The sequence below is a fragment of the Bidens hawaiensis genome, unplaced genomic scaffold (genome assembly GCF_021521415.1).
Source record: "Bidens hawaiensis isolate Kalapana, Puna unplaced genomic scaffold, B.hawaiensis_p1.1 tig00034158_1, whole genome shotgun sequence".
Classification (NCBI taxonomy): Eukaryota; Viridiplantae; Streptophyta; class Magnoliopsida; order Asterales; family Asteraceae; genus Bidens; species Bidens hawaiensis.
Genome location: NW_027495879.1, coordinates 121,849 through 139,804, shown reverse-complemented (window position 1 = coordinate 139,804; position 17,956 = coordinate 121,849). Strand labels below are relative to the sequence as shown.

The window sequence follows — 17,956 nt, the reverse complement described above, 5'->3', positions numbered from 1 at the left end:
AATGTCTCGCCTCTTAAATCACCAAGACGTTTTGGGTTTAATGCTGTTGGACGAGAGGAAAGATCCACAGATAAGCGTGCTCAAGTCGGAGTAGAATGAGAATAGGCGATCTCCTGGGAAGTCTCTGCTCGGGCAACCAGAAACAAATATGTGAGCTCGTCGTAGGCGAAGTGAACAATATTGTTGGTGCGAGGGGCCAAATGTTAAAATGAATTAATGGGGTAAACAAACTATTCCTAAAATTGCAAAAAAAAATATCATTAACATTTGACTCTCCTTTACTCACAACCTCACCCTAAATTTGCAAAATCCCCCCCCCCCCCCACCACACACACACATGATTTTAGTAATATTGTTTAAGCTTCAAGATCCTGTCGGACAACGAATTAATTGCCCACCTAGCTTGAAGCACGCCAGAGACTCTTTCGACATCCTTCCTTGTAGACTTGGACGTTTGGAGAAAAACGTTAATTTATCAGTATGTGTATGTGGATATGAAAAAGTCTTGACCATTTAGGATAGATTCCGATTGCAAAATAATACCCTTGTGTGTATTGTGTCTCATTCCCTGTAAAGTTGCGTTGTAGTATATTCTCCTCTAAAGCTTAGTTGAAAAGTGGCGATTGATTAATCATATTGATGTCATTGTTTAATCCCGAACCATGAGTTGGATAATATTTTTGAAGATTTTCGGATAGTTCTGATAGCCGGCACGAGCTCACGTATATACATCATTTAATAACTAGACTTGTTGAAATGACAAAATCACCCCCTTATCCTGACCGCACGTTTACATTTTTACATGGACAAAAAGAAGGAAGGAAGATTCTAGAGATGCGTGAACGTGTCCCTACCTAACCCTCCCAATATCCGTCGTCCTTTTTATTATCCCCGCTCCAAAACCCTCATCACTCACCACTCCAGTTCTTCTTCATTTTATTATTATTATTAGGGGGTTGTTTGTTTGATTCAACAACAATTTTCTTCTTAGTCTCCAATGGCTCAGATTCACGCTTTCGGAGCAGCCACCACGACCTCTTTTCCATCAAATCAAACTACTAAAGCAGTATTCTTCGGCAGAGGAGGCTTAACCAAATCCTTATCCTTCTTGCACCAAAAATCATTGGTAAAACTAAACAAAAGCAATAATAATAGTAATAGACGCGGCGGGCTTCGAGTGGTAGCCGAGAAAGTCGTCGGAATCGACCTGGGAACAACCAACTCCGCCGTAGGGGCGATGGAGGGCGGGAAGCCGGTGATAGTGACGAACGCCGAAGGACAGCGGACGACGCCGTCCGTGGTGGCCTACACGAAGACCGGGGATAGGCTGGTGGGTCAGATTGCCAAGAGGCAGGCGGTGGTCAACCCGGAGAATACCTTCTTCTCGGTCAAGAGGTTTATCGGGAGGAAGATGTCCGAGGTGGACGAGGAGTCCAAGCAGGTTTCCTATACCGTCGTCAGGGATGACAATGGGAATGTCAAGCTCGATTGTCCTGCTATTGGGAAACAGTTTGCCGCTGAAGAAATATCTGCACAGGTACAATTCTGTTTCGGTTACTTTTCAAATGTAGTATTGTGTAGGAAGGAAGTATATGCACACATAACTTACACATGTATAGATAAATTTTATATATAATCATCGTATTTTGTTTATGTATATTTATATTTATAGAGCGTTAAAACATGAATAAGCATTGCATTCTATCGTTGAACAAGTTTTTTTTTAAATGTTTGTTCATTTCTAAAATTAGTGAACATCTTATGACCGTTGTTCACTGAAAGTTCGGCTCATTTCGTTTGCATTTAATGCCCGAACTCAAGTCATGGTTTGTTGTTGAATTAGCAATCCAATGGTGTAACTTATGATTGTTGTTGAGTGGTATGGAAGTCTTTTTTTCATATGCTCATGGTTAGATGCATTACTTACAAGCATAATGCAACATGTTAGGTACATTATGAACTTTATTGCTTCTAAGTGAGGTATAATGATTGATGACAGGTTTTGAGAAAGCTTGTGGACGATGCTTCAAAATTTCTAAACGACAAGGTTACCAAAGCCGTCGTTACAGTTCCTGCTTACTTCAATGATTCTCAAAGAACAGCAACCAAGGATGCCGGTCGAATTGCTGGTCTGGAAGTGTTGCGAATTATCAATGAACCTACGGCTGCTTCACTAGCTTACGGATTTGAAAGGAAGAATAATGAAACTATATTGGTGTTTGATCTTGGAGGTGGCACTTTTGATGTTTCAGGTGAGGGAATCGAGCTTAACTGTCATTTTTCATGTTTCCCATTAAATAAATAAAGTGTTGGTTGTATATACTGTTTAAAAAGCTCACAGACCACGAGCTGACTAACTTTTGATGAGTGGAGCTCAACATTTTAGCTTGTTAAGATAAACAAGCCGGGCCCAAGCGCCATTGTGGCTCGGCTCGTTTACGGCTCTAGTTGTATAAGTTGCCACTGTTGAAATTTGCCTTGATGTTTATATCTCGTTTGCAGTTCTTGAGGTTGGTGATGGAGTCTTTGAGGTTTTGTCTACTTCTGGAGACACACATCTTGGTGGTGATGATTTTGACAAGGTAGGTATTGTTTAAGATAGTTGCATACTTGCATGTTTAATATATTTATTAAGTAACTAATAATGTTAGATGGATTCATGTAGAGGATTGTTGATTGGCTTGCTGCAAGATTCAAGAAAGACGAGGGCATCGACCTACTAAAAGACAAACAAGCTCTACAACGGTTGACCGAAACTGCAGAAAAGGCAAAAATGGAACTTTCAACTTTGACCCAAGCGAATATTAGGTACATGAATCTGTTTGAAAATTCATACCACATTTCTGTTGCATTGTGTTTGCTAACTTGTAATATCTTTTTTCTTCCCAGTTTGCCCTTCATTACAGCCACCGCTGATGGCCCTAAACATATCGACACTACCCTCACTAGGGCAAAGTTTGAGGAACTATGTTCAGACTTGCTTGATAGGTACTTTGCTTAATAATTCTCACATTTTTATCAGTTGACTTAATGGATTTATGATGATATAAGAATGTGAAATTGTTGTGTTTTGATTATATTATTTTAGGCTTAAAAGACCAGTTGAGAATTCTTTGAGAGATGCAAAGTTATCTTTTAAAGATATAGATGAGGTGATCCTTGTTGGTGGGTCAACCCGTATTCCAGCTGTTCAGGAAGTTGTCAAGAGTCTTACTGGGAAGGAACCAAATGTTACTGTCAATCCAGATGAAGTGGTTGCTCTAGGTGCTGCAGTTCAGGTAATATATGAACCATTAAAAATAGCTGTAAAAAATCACAACCAAACAATCTTAATTTCTTAATAGGTTCTTCTGTTTCGATTTGGTTATTTCAGTTATGGTTCAGTTATTTGGTTTATGCGCACCCGTTTGTCTCAGAACTGATATGTAATTGTTATTGGTGTGTAGGCTGGTGTTTTGGCGGGAGATGTGAGTGACATCGTTCTTCTTGATGTGACACCATTATCCATCGGTCTAGAAACTCTTGGAGGTGTGATGACCAAGATCATTCCAAGAAACACAACTCTGCCAACATCAAAATCCGAGGTTTTCTCTACAGCTGCTGACGGTCAGACAAGTGTTGAGATCAATGTCCTTCAAGGTGAGAGAGAGTTTGTTAGAGACAACAAGTCTCTTGGCAGCTTCCGTCTTGATGGAATCCCGCCTGCCCCACGTGGGGTCCCACAAATTGAGGTTAAATTTGACATCGATGCCAATGGTATCTTGTCTGTAACCGCCATTGACAAGGGTACAGGAAAGAAGCAGGATATCACTATTACTGGTGCTAGCACATTACCTAGTGACGAGGTATGTCTTATGACAGCACTTTCTAAAATTTGATTTTTTTTAGGGTTATCTTCTTGTCAAAATATGCTGTTTGTAACATTCAAACTCAAAATATGGATGTAAATGAGCTGACCTGACCCTGAGCTTGTCTAAACTCGGGTCGTGTATTTATGAGAGCTCAAGCTTGGCTCGTTTATTTTAAGGGAGCTCGAGCTTTGCTCAATGTGCAAGGCTCAAGGTTGAGCTTGGCTTGTTAAATGTTCAAGCTTGAGCTCAACTCGTTTAAAGCTTGAGGTTGACTTGTTTATGAAGAGCTTGGCTCTTTTAAAACTATATGTGTAAAGCTCAAGGTTTAGCTCAGGTCGTTGTATAACTTTTTAAGCTCGGGCTCAACTCATTTAAAGCTATATGTTTAAAGCTCAAGCTCGGCTCACTAATAAAACTTCAAGCTTGAGCTTGGCTTGCTAATAAAATTTCGAGTTTGAGCTTGCCTTGCTATAAAATTCAAGCTCAAGCTAGTCGAGTTTATTATTTGTTAAATATTTTATCTATATATGTTTATAGTTATATATAAACACACGTTTTTAATTGTAACTATACCTACACCAAAATATATATTATTTAATTATTTTAGTCATAATCTGATGTATAATAATATTTCATATAAACTAAAATGTGTTATATTTATACCAGTAACAAGGCCCCTAGACAAATGAATCCAAACTTGATGGGAGCTTGAAACAAGTGGGACATTCATTTGGATATGGCCTATGAGACTAGTTTTAAAAAGCTATGCATGTATGGTATTAAGTGATAATTGACCTGACTAGTTGAAACTTACATACTTGTAAACATGCATTCGGATGTTTACCCTAACCATACTTAAAAACATCTATGTTTTTTTTAATTATTTTCTTAGGTAATAGAATAATCAACCAAACCAATCCACACTAATTTTTACCTTTTCATTAGATTTTTCTTTTGTTTTTAATATTCTGTTTTATTAATGATTAAACAGGTAGAAAGAATGGTTAACGAAGCCGAAAAGTTTGCCAAAGAGGACAAAGAAAAACGAGATGCCATCGACACGAAGAACCAAGCGGATTCAGTCGTATACCAAACCGAGAAGCAGCTGAAGGAATTGGGAGACAAGGTGCCCGCACCAGTCAAAGAGAAGGTGGAGGCCAAGCTTGGTGAGCTCAAGGAAGCCATCAGTGGCGGGTCAACACAAGCCATAAAAGACGCGTTGGCGGCTCTTAACCAAGAGGTCATGCAGCTCGGCCAGTCACTTTACAACCAGCCCGGTGCACCCGGAACACCACCAGGGGCTGAGCCGTCTGAGTCATCAGACAAGGGGGACAAGGGACCCGAGGGTGACGTCATTGATGCCGATTTTACCGACAGCAAGTGAGCCATGTAATTCAAATAGTATGACATTTTGGGTACGTGAGTTTGAAAGAAAAAAGTATAGTATGATGAATTTAGTTGTAGGTAGACAACAAAGTGGATGGAATTTGTTTCATCATTTGCTTTTTGGGTTGAAATTTCATGATTCCTTATTTAGTAACTCGTATTTATATTAATTATTCTAATCGAAGTAGCATATTTGCTGTTATTTACTTGGTGTTTGATTTCAGGGATGTTAAACAGTCAGAACCCTTGTGGGTAGATGTGCAAAAAAAACCGGTTCCAGAACCTACCCGATGGAACCGACCTGGTACCGGTTCCAGTTCCCACCCGATGGACCCAATACCCGGTTTGGGTATTTTTGTACCCGAAAATCATACCCGGTTCCCCTATTTGTATTTTCCCATCGGTTCCAACCCGGTTTCTATTTGTACCGGTTCGGTTCCGACCCGAAAAAAACGGTTCTGGCGGTTTTTTTTAAAAAGTCAAACACAGGTCAAACTAGCCGTTGGAACCGGTTCCAATGGTGATATAGCCGTTGGAACCGGTTTTTGAGAAACAAAGGAGCCGCTGGAACCGGTTCCAACGGTAATATAGCCGTTAGAACCGGTTTTTTTAGCCCAAAAACTATATATAAGTTGTTTTCCATTACTTGTTTCACCACCAAACTCAAAACAAACTAAAATACTTCTCCTTTAGCAAACTTGTTACCCAACCATCCAACTAAATATTATTATGGCACCCATCAAAGAAACTAACAAGAAGGCTAAGAAGAGTGTTTTTATTGAACCCGTTCCTGCGACGGAGGACCCAAATGTTGTTACGGTAGACATCTGAGCACACCTTAGACATCCGAGCAAGCTTTTATATGGCCGAGTACGATATTTTGCCTACCGGGTAAGGTTTACTTCAAGTAGTCTTCTTAAGTGGATATCCGAGCAGGGTTTGCAAATTAGTGCATTGCCGAGTAAGGTACACTAGTTTATGAAAATTCGGGCAAGGTTCACTTTATCAAGCAAGTCTGTTCTTCAGAGCCAAGTATATAACACTTCCGAGTAAGGTGTGGTTATCCAAGTCCAAGAAGCCAAGAAATTGGAAGACCGGGCAAGGTATTCATTAATAAGTATGATCCAAGTATGCTTGATAATCTAAAGAAATATCTCTAAGTAATATCGGGCAAGGTTCAGCTCGAGCAAGGAACAGTACTCCCGAGTACACTTTCCTAATAAGTTATTTTATAGCAAAGAGCTGAAATGGATCATTGAAGAACAAGGTTGCTCGTAAGGAGTTGTCGGGCAAAGTCTGGCAAATTCAAGAAGACTGAAGTCTGCTCGGTGAGTATTTTACTTAGTGAAATACTCTTTAAGTAAAGTCTACCCGGAAACTGATCCCGAGCACACTTCTATGTTACCAAGTTATGAAGGATGGCCGAGCATACTCGGAAAGACAAGATTGATGCAAAGCCTACCCGGAAGACTTGTTTTACACTTAGTTTATTTTGAATATGTAATTTGAATGTGTATGACTGTATTTAGGGTTTCTAGAAGGAATGACAGTTGTCCTAGGTTGGCAGGCCTATAAATAGAATATTTAGGGCACGCCGCCAGACAGAGCACAATACGGATAAGACAGACACATTAATTGAAAGAATATTGTGTGACGGCTGTCTTAGGATTCCTAGAAAACCCTAAATCGATTATCTTTTTGTATGATTAATATTATATAAATGGAAATCTTTTGAGTGAATCTAAAGTGTGCTTTCTACCTTTGATTATTCATTGCAACCGTATGTTTGTTATTGATTCCGCCTTTAAAAAACGGATATCTTTTTAAATATAGCAACCCGTCATTAACTCTCTTGTCGACACATCAATATGTGTGAGTTATGACATGATTAATTAAGATCCAGCTGAAATCAAGGGGACCGACAAGTGGTATCAGAGCTTGTTACTGCTATTTTGGAAATATTGTTGCTGATTGAAGATTTGAAGAAGAATGACACAAGCAGACCTCTGTTCCATTGATTTGTGACGTCAGCAACCCTGTTTTTTTTTTTCCATTTATCTTCCAGAAATACAATCTACTGACACATCAGATCTGAGCATTCTGTTTTCAGATCTGATTATTTTGAAACTTTTTTTTAAAGAAACTGATTTTTTTTAATTAATTTCTCAAAATGTCTGGATATGAGGAACAAGAGGTGTCTACTAATAAGATACCAAGGTTGTATGGACAGAAAAACTTTATCAAATGGAAAGTACTCTTTGAAGCAGCCGTATGCTACAATGATATTGATATGTGGAACTCCATCAAGACTGGTCCACAAACTGCTGTTGAAGAAGGTGCAAATGCTACTGCAACTGCTGCTGTAAGAGAAAAAATGAGAAAGGTGGATGACAAAGCTTTAGCTATGATTAAGCTAGGTTTGTTTTGGGAGATTCTGACCAAGGTGGCTCATCACACAACTGCCAAGCAAATGTATGATGCCATCCTTGAAATGTATGAAGGGAATACTGAACTAAAGAACATAAAAAAGCAAAGATTGAAGCAACAGTTGGAAAGGTTCAAGTATAGGGATGGAGAAAGGTTGAAATCAATACTAGAACGTTTTCTAAGTATTGTGAATGAGTTGAGGACAATTGATTATGTAATGACTGACTTTGATTTGAATACAAAGTTACTCAACTCAATGCCAAAAGAATGGTATACTGCTTGCAAGTTCATCCTTCAGAAGCAAAATTTCAATGAATTGAAATTGGATGATGTGGTATGCTTTCTTCAGGATGCAGAACTTGAAATGATAGAGAATAAGATGATTAAGGAAGATATACCCTGCTTCAATGTTTCAAATGCATTGATTGCACCCATGGGAAATCTGTCAACCAAGAATCAACAGCAAATTCCCATTATTGAAGAACCAGCTGAATATAATGTTGTTACTCCAAAATCTTTCATTGGAGGTAGCTCAAGTAATCAAGGAAATCAGCAAAGGTTCAATGTGCAAATGATTGATGATACTGATTCTGCCTCCAAGCCAAGTGGAAATGTTCCTAATACTGGCACAGTACATGGTCAAAGCAATGAAACACAAGCTTTGTTGTCTATGTTTACTGAGTCATATAATGCATTTGTTGCAAAGAATCTAATTCACACAAGTGTAATACAAGATGATTTAGAACAAATTGATGCAGATGACTTGGAAGACATGGATTTGAAGTGGCAAGCTGCCATATTGGGTTTGAGAAGTAAAAGACTGTGTAACAGAACTGGTAGGTCTCTGGTTTCTGGTCCAAATGACAGGATTGGATTTGACAAGTCAAAAGCAATATGCTACAATTGTCAGCAACCTGGTCATTTTGCAAGAGAATGCAATCAACCAAGAAATTTTCAAATGAATCAATTCCAGAATCAACAACCAGGAGGTCAACATCAATATCAACAAAATCAACCAAGAGGTCAGCAGCATTACCAACAAAATCAGCCAAGATTCAACAACAACAACAACAGTGAAATGAACAACTTTAACAACAACAACTTCAATCCCAACAACAATTGCAACCCCAACTTCAACAACTTTCAGCCTCAAATGAATAATCAACAACAAAGTATGCAACAGACTCAAGGTTTTCAAATCAATAACAATCAAAACCTTCAAGCAGCTCAAAATGTTCCAAACAACACTGTTCCAGCAAATCAAAATCAGATCAGAAATCAATGAAATGTGGCAGCGACTACACAGCATGAAGGAAATTTTGATTGGAGCAATCATGAAGAGGACATTGCAGATGATATCAGGAAAGCAAATGTGGCATTCGTGGCCATAATTGAGAAAGAAAAAGGATCATCATCTCAGGAACAGTCCACTCCTCTAAATGACATATGGTATATGGATAGTGGTTGTTCTAGGCACATGACTTGTGACAAGAGATCTCTTGTCAATTATGAAGAGAAGTGTGAAGGTCCAGTAGCTTTTGGGAGTGATGAGAATGGTGGAAAGATTGTTGGAAAATGAATCTTAACAAATGGGAAAGTCTCATTTGATAATGTATTTCATGTTGAAGGTCTTCAGTACAATCTACTGAGTATATCACAAATGTGTAATAAGGGTTACAAAGTCAGTTTTGATGATTCACACTGTTTCATTTTAAAACCTGAGTTTGAGTTTGTAATTCCACCTGAAATGATTATGATGATGGCACCAAGAAATGGTATCTTGTATGAATTGAATATGAAAGAAGCTATTTCAAGAGGAGGTGCATGTTTTGTTTCCAAAGCCACTGAAAATGAGTCAAAATTGTGGCATAGGAAACTGTGTCATGTGAACTTGAAGAACATGAATAGACTTGTCAAAGGTGAGCATGTCATAGGCTTACCTACAAGAGAATTCAAGTTGGAAGATCATTGTGATTCATGTCAAAATGGAAAACAACACAAATCTACTCATAAGTCAAAACTAATCAACTCAATTGATAAAATACTTGAATTACTTCACATGGATCTCTTTGGTCCAGTGAGTGTACCAAGTATTGGGAAGAAAAGATATTGTCTGGTGATCATTGATGACTATTCAAGATACACTTGGGTTTATTTTCTAAGTACCAAGGATGAGACTGCAGAGTTGATTAAAGGTTGTGTAACAATGATTGAGAACAAGTTGAATAAGACAGTCAAAATGATGAGAAGTGACAATGGCACTGAGTTCAAGAATGGAGTTATGCAAGAATTCTGTGAAGCAAAAGGAATACAACAACAATTCTCAGCTCCTAGAACTCCTGAACAAAATGGTGTAGCAGAAAGAAGAAACAGAACACTTATTGAAGCTGCAAGAACCATGTTAGCAGATGCTAATCTGCCTGTCACTTTTTGGGCTGAAGCTATAAATACAGCCTGCTATGTTCAGAACAGGGGACTTGTCAACAAAAGGCTTAACAAAATTCCATATGAAATATTTCACAACAGAAAGCCTTACATTAAGTTTTTCAAGCCCTTTGGATGCAAATATTTTCTACTGAACACTAGAGACTATTTGAACAAGTTTCAAACAAAGTCCCTGGATTGTTTCTTTGTTGGATATTCTACACACTCAAAAGCCTACAGAGTCTATGTAAAAGATCACTTGAGTGTTATAGAATCTTCTGACATCATTTTTAATGAGAATCAATTCAATACAGTTGAAGGTGCAGCATGGCTGTTTGATCATGAGAAGTTAATAAGGTCTTTCAAGATTTATCCAGAAGACTTTGATGAATCTTTATACAAGACCAGTGAAATTGAAGAGAAAAAGAAGAAGTCATTGGACTTGGAAGAATTATGGAAGAAGGTTGCTGAAAAGGAAAAGGAATATACTTTTGTGAAGAACTCCCCATGTGATATTGGTGAACCTAATCAAGAAAACAATCACAATGCTGAACATGATCATACTGAGAACAATCAAGACAATAATGATGTACAGGATGATCAAGTTCAGAATGAGGGTGACACAAGCAACCAAGCAAGTGGAGAAGAAGCTGCATCTACAGCAAGATTTCAAGATCTATTTCAAAGATTGAACTTAGAAAATAATGGTGCATCTACTTCAAGACAACATAATGATGAAGCACCAGAATTTCATGATGCAGAGACTGATTTGATCATTGAAGAACCAGAACTCAATGAGTCAAATCTTAAAACAACTATGTCTACAGATATGATTGTTCAAACTCCTTATGTGGAAAAGAATCATCCTTCTGAAAACATCATTGGTGATTTGCATGAAAGAGTTACAAGAAGTCATTCTGAAATTGCAAATATTTGTCTTTACTCTTGTTTTCTATCCCAAATAGAACCAAAGAACATAGCACAAGCATTAAAAGATAATAGTTGGGTGGAAGAAATGCAAGAAGAATTGGCACAATTTAGAGATCTGCATGTGTGGGATCTTGTTGATAAGCCATTTGACAGATATGCAATTGGAACCAAATGGGTGTTCAGAAACAAAAGGGATGAAAGTGGTTTAGTGATTAAGAATAAAGCTAGACTTGTAGCACTGGGATGTCTTCAAGAAGAAGAAATAGACTTTGAGGAAGTTTTTGCACCAGTTGCAAGACTTGAAGCTATCAGGATTTTTCTTGCATATGCTGCCTCAAAGAACATTAAAGTGTTCCAGCTTGATGTTAAGTCTGCATTTCTAAATGGAAAGATTGATGAAGAGGTGTATGTTGCTCAACCTCCAGGTTTTGAGGATCCAATGTATCCAAACAGGGTGTATAAGTTAAACAAAGCCCTTTATGGATTGCATCAAGCTCCTAGAGCATGGTATGATGAGCTGTCAAATCATCTTCTTGAAAATGGTTTCAAAAGAGGAGCCATTGACAAGACACTTTTCTACAAAAGAAAGGGATTAGACTTGCTTCTAGTACAAGTGTATGTGGATGACATCATCTTTGGTTCTACAAATGAACAGATGTGTATGGAGTTTGAAGGGGTAATGAAGTCCAAATACAGCATGAGTTCTATGGGAGAAATGAACTTCTTTCTAGGATTGCAAGTTCAACAGAAAGCTGAGGGATTTTCATTCATCAAAGCAAATATGTGCAGGACATCTTGAACAAGTTCAACTGTCATGAGTACAAGACTGCTTCAACTCCAATGGACACCAAAGAAAAGTTGATTGCAGATGAAAAGGGGGAGCCTATAGATGAACATGAATATAGAGCCAAAATTGGATCTCTGATGTATCTGACTGCAACAAGACCAGATATCATGTTTGCTGTATGTGTGTGTGCAAGATTCCAATCAAGTCCAAAAGTCTCCCACATGAATGCTGTTAAAAGAATATTCAGATATTTGAAGGGAAGACCAGACTTAGGGATTTGGTATCCAAAGAACCAAGCTTTTGATCTGATTGCATATACAAACAGTGACTATGATGGCTCCAACATGAGCAGAAAGTCAACCTCAGGTGGATGTCAATTTTTGGGTGAAAGGCTAGTGTCATGGCAATGTAAAAAGCAGACTACAGTTTCAATCTCTACTGCAGAAGCTGAATATGTTGCTGCATCGGCCTACTGTGCACAAGTTCTATGGATTCAAAATCAGATGCTGGACTATGGTTTTGAATTTCTTGAACACCCCTATTCTTATTGACAATAATGCTGTATATTTTACTGGTAAAAATCCTGTTCAACATTCCAAAACTAAGCACATTGAAATCAGACATCATTTCATCAGAGACTGCAGTGAAAAAGGTTTGATTGAAATGCAAAGGGTTGATACAAGTGACAATTTGGCTTACCTATTCACCAAACCACTTGATAGAACCAGGTTCAACTTTCTTCTGAAAGCCCTGGGAATGATCAACTCTGATGAAATATGATTAAGGATGTGTGCCTGGTTGTGTGTCTCTCTGTGATAACTGATTATTTTATTAGAGATTACACATATTGAATTTTTAGTGAATATGCTTGATTATGTTGATTGAATTTGTTTTGAATATGTTTCAACCGAATAATGATTGAATATGTTTGAAGTTAACTGATAGATGCTTAAGTAAATATCTGTGCAATTTGATTGAAATTGATGACAATTCTTAACTATCAAGTTAACTGATCTGATGTTATGATAATTAGTTTGATCTGTTTGGGTGAAATTGAATGCTTGTCTGATGTCATGAGTAATCACATGTTTATGGTTACTTGAATATGTTCTTTATCTGATCTTCAGATGTTGTTAAGATAGGATAGACATTGAATGTTAGTACAGTCTGTTTTCTTGATGATAATAAGAATGATTAAGATTTGATTATGTGATGCAACTGTTTATGTTAAAATGTGTTTTATGTCAAAATTAAGTGATTCAATGAATTTTATAATGAATTTTGCATAAAAACTTTATTTTGGTCAAAACATAAGCAAGTTGATTAATGGTGTAGAGATATGATAAGATTACTCAGTTCAAGCTTCAAAGAAGCTTAAAAGAAGGATTTTTAAAGAGAAGTCTCAAGTAGTTGTTTTTGCTGAAAACTATGTCATTTGCCTAGTTGGAAGGCCATGCACTTGTGTATGTTTGGTCCTTAAATCTCTATAGATTCAAAGGATAGCCATTGATCTGAAAACTGAATGCATTTGGGGCAATTATGACTTGTTTCTTATTCCTTCACTTAAAACTATGTCAATAGTTCTGACTTTGAAAGGACATATATTTACATGTATGTTTGGTCCTGTTGACCACTTTTGGTCAAACAGGATAGCCATTAACCTGACAATGAAGAGATATTGGAGTGATTGAATATTAAGCTGTGTTTAATGGGAAATGATAGTACATTGACTACTTAGCTGATCATATAGAATTAATAGGCTAAAAAGACCTTAGTATAGTCATTAACATGTATGGTTGCTTTCCCATGATGATGTAAAATCTAAGGTGATATAAACATAATGAATATGCTAATATTTATGTGGAGATACATAGTTGTCTTTGCATGTCTCAAGATAAATCTCTCCGAATGATAGGCAGAAAAGTGATTACCCAGTCATACACGAGCCTGTTGTTATTTGGTCCACCAAAAATGAAACATCTTTAAATATGACAATGAATATACTTTAAGAAAATTTGAGAAAATATCAAATACAAGGGGAAGAATGAATAAATCAACCAAAAGTTTATGAGTGTTTTAAATATTTTATCAAACAAGAGGGTTACAACAAGAACTACAAAGATCAAATTCTGTCTCATCTTGAATGAAAGGCATGTTGCTAACTGTAAGTCCAACGTTCAACCTCTATATATGTTTGAATCTAAAAATACAAAAATACAATAAGTTCTGTCATACAAAAACTATTTTTGACCAAATACAAGAGTTTGGAGTCTAATTGGGGTGATCTGGGGAAAGCCAAATAAGCTTTGAGAAGAGATATGAGGCATCATAGCACAGTGTTGACCATTAATGCATTAAGCTTTAAATGAACCTAAATCATATCACCAAAGAGATGAAATTCATGCTAAGTTTATACCTACTGTTAACCTATCTATGTTGTCATAATAATGCTGAGAGTGAAGTATTAAGATAGCAACTTAGTCAATATGATCCCATTCTTGAGATCTTTTCAGAAAATGGAAGAAACTGTTTTGAAGAGAAATATAACTGAAATTTGATCTCTAAATGCACCATTTGCTCTTAAACTATGATCTGAAATGAAAAATATATTTTGACAAAGTGGTTTAAGTCAAAAAGTGTTGCATTTTGCCTAAAATAGGTTGAATATGTAAGTTCGAGTAAGGTTTGATCCCTTATAACCTTCCCGGGCACAAACTGTTTGAATATGTATTTTCGGGTAAGGTTTAATGATTTACAACCTTTCCGGGTACAAAACAGTTGGTTATGTGTGAATATGTTGTTTCGGGTAAGGTTTGATATTTTTCAAACTTTCCGAGTAAGCTTAGTCATTTTTGACTAACTTTATGATTTTCGGGCATGCTTTGAAGTGTTTACACTTTCCGGGTAGAGTACACTGTTGTACTCATTTCCCGTGCAAGCTTGAAGTCTTGAGATGATTATGTGTTGTTATAGCTAGCTTTTAACAAGAAATTCTTGTTTCGGGCAAACTATGAATGTTATAGGCTGATTGTTATTCCAAGCAAACTTTGTGAACTTAAGTTAGTACACCGAGTAAGCTTTGTAATTTGTGTGAATATGTTGTTAGGAAAGGTTTGTTAATCTTTCCGAGCATGCTTAGATATTACTAGTATGTCATTTTTCGGGTATGGTTTGACATGTCGAAATCCCTCGGGTAAGGGCATACCTGATGATTGAATGTGTTTATCCTAGCAAGCTTAGTGCTAACATAGGATTTTCGGGCAAGCTCTATGAAATTTCAGACTATAGCACATTGATTGTTTATGTGTTTTTAATTTTATTCCGAGCATGCTCTGTGATATGTATGTTTATGATTTCTTTGAAATTACAAGTGTTTTCAGGCAAACTTTGTTTTCCGGGCACACTTTATATTTCGGGTACACTTGTGTTCCTTCAATATACTTGGTAATTTCAAAATGTAACTTTCTGAGTACACTGTCTGCTGGAAATCCTTTTCCGGGCACACTTTGTACTATATGATGGTTATTCGGGTATACTTTGCATTAGAAAGGTGTTCGGGCACACTATTCTCTTGAATGGTTGCTCGGGCACTCTATATTTTTCAAGTATGCTTGATTGAATACGTTAGTTAGTATGATAAAATTGATTATGATTCTTATTAGGGTTTATGCTAGATAAGTTTTAATTTGAAATTGAGAAATCTATGTGGGATCTTAATTGATTCCTAGTAAGGATGTTTATTTGATGATTATACTTGATTATTTTCCTTGTGATTAATTTCTCAAGAAAGCTAGTATTTCGGGTAAGCTTTCTTCACCATGTCTTAACTTTAAATTAATTTACTTGATCGAACAAGGTTTATAAATAGACGAATTCGGGCAAACTTTGTATATTCAAAAATGAAAATTTTCCAAGCAAAGTTTGACCGGGTAAGGTTTGTAAGTGGAAGTATACCGAGTAGACTTTGGATATATTAATCTTTCGAGTAAGGTCTAATGAACTTAAATGAAATTAAGCGTTTTTAATATATCAAGTGGATAATGTTACTGTTTGAAAGCTAATAATTCACAAAATGACAAAAAGCATTTAAAACCCACTTTCAAAAGGTATATAAGAGGGAGTTAGGCAAATTTTTCAACATTATTTCCCTCTCTCTCCTTCCACCGCAAATCCTTACTCTCAAAGAAACCCAAACTGCCTTATCACATTCTATTATTTTCCTAACCCTAACTTTTATCAGCCCTCTAATTCCGACTCGGTAAGCATTAATAATGTGTTTTCCGATCACGATTAGACTATAATGGGCTTTGATTATTTTCTTGATTACTAATACTCTGTTTATGTGTTTAGGTTATTAATTTGTCGAAGAACAGATTCATGAAGATTTTTTTCTTTCTTCTTCATTTTTTTAACTCGAAATTATCTAAAGTACTGAACTTTATGACTAATTTCACTTTGAATATGTTTGATTATGTGTTTCAGATATGGCAGAAGAAAAACAGCCAAAGTATTTTTTTGAAAAGAAACATAATATGTGTGCACTTCTGCAAGTCACACCTACCAATGAGCCTGTGGCACCAATGATCAGATGGATGGCTCGATCAAATGTCAACTTTGCTCTTACTGAAAATCCTGTCATCTACAGAAGTCACTCACTTGATTTCTAGAGATCAGCAGAACTTGTAGAAGACATCAATGGGAAAAGAATTGAAGCATCCGTTGCTGGTCAGGAAATACATGTGACAGAAGGGATGATTAGAAGATGTTTGAGATTAAATGATGATGATCATAACCATATAGACTTCAAAACTGCACATCTGATAATTCAAATTGAACCAATTATTTCTAGCCCACCTCATATACAATCACCACAACCATCTACCTTCCAAACTCACACCACAGAACAACCTGATTATGAACAATTCTTCAGAACACCACCTACATCACCACACACTGAAACTGACCTTCTGACCCTAATGAAAGAAAATGCTGAGTTGAGAAGAAGGAATGAGGAAGTAACACAGGAGAATGTGATCCTGTTAGAGAAGTTGGTGCAGGCAAACTTGAAAATTCAAGCCCTGGAGCAGGAGGTTGAGAAGACCTCAGCTGCCCCAAAACAGGGGGAAAATGATTCTATGCCAACTGTCTCAGGTGTAGAAGGTGAGAATGTGAATGCATTGAATATGATTATGGATGTGTATGGAGATAGAGACGAGAGCAGTGAGGAGAGGAGAACTGAGGAAGATACTAATTCCTTAGCTACTGATGTACCTACTGATATCACTGATCCACAAACTGAAGAATTCATTGATGAAAATGCTGCTACTGAGGAACTTATATACACTGAACCAGAAACTGACCAAGAAGAAAGTTCCAAGAGGGTAGAGCATGATTCAGAACTGGAAGCACTTGAAAAGGAAATTGATGACTTTCCTCCTGATAGTGAAGAAGACTTAAAGAAGAGAATGGAAAAGGGAAAGGCCAAGGTTACAGAAGAAGAGCCTCTTAAGGCATATCCTGAAAAGGATGTTTTATTCAGAGATGATGCTGCTGCTGCTGCCTTAAAAGAATAAGAAAGAATTATCAAAGAGTCAATGGAAAGGGAGAAAATAGCCCAATCCTTAACTCATGATGAAATGGCAGAGCAGGAAATCTTGATCAATGAAGCCAACATAGCAAAAGAAATACTTGATGATGTGGCTGATCAAGAGATGATAGAGGAGTTGATTAAGATGAATAGAGTTGAGGAAGTTGATAATTCTTTAGCTATGGTGGTTAGCATGTTTCAACCCCAAAGTCAAACATATGAAACTGCTGAACCAGCCAACTTGAATACTGATGTCATGATTAAAGAAGAGATTGGTGAGTCCATTACTTCAATGGCTGCCAAGAAATGGGCAGAGCAAGTAAAGGAAGATCTGAAGAAGAATCCCACTGACAACTGGTCAGAAAGGGTAAATATGACAACTGATTATGTAATTTTGTTTACGTTATTTGAATATGCAATTTTGATTTTTGATTTGATGTGTATTTTTGCTGAGTGTAAGTAACCATAGAAATGTTTTGGGTCAGCTGAGGTGTTTCACTATTTGAGGGGTAATTCTGACATCGGGTTATAAGTCTTTTTCCGATTCGAATTATGGAGGATGCA

At 37.0% G+C, this 17,956-nt stretch overlaps 1 protein-coding gene across 2 annotated transcripts; it reads left to right on the top strand.

The window, feature by feature from the left end:
* Nucleotides 1–958: 958 nt before the first annotated feature.
* On the top strand, nt 959–5,393 carry LOC143585736 (stromal 70 kDa heat shock-related protein, chloroplastic-like). Of its 2 annotated transcripts, none has more exons than XM_077067450.1 (8): nt 959–1,537; nt 2,000–2,252; nt 2,503–2,582; nt 2,666–2,808; nt 2,890–2,988; nt 3,089–3,278; nt 3,447–3,845; nt 4,843–5,393. In XM_077067450.1, exons 1-8 carry the CDS (start codon nt 998–1,000, stop codon nt 5,233–5,235), a joined length of 2,097 nt encoding a protein of 698 aa, XP_076923565.1. In that variant the 5' UTR covers nt 959–997; the 3' UTR covers nt 5,236–5,393. The 2 variants fall into 2 exon arrangements, with proteins under 2 accessions (XP_076923565.1, XP_076923566.1); XM_077067451.1 differs by having other exon boundaries at nt 962–1,537; nt 3,447–3,849; nt 4,847–4,955.
* The last annotated feature ends 12,563 nt before the right edge of the window (nt 5,394–17,956 follow it).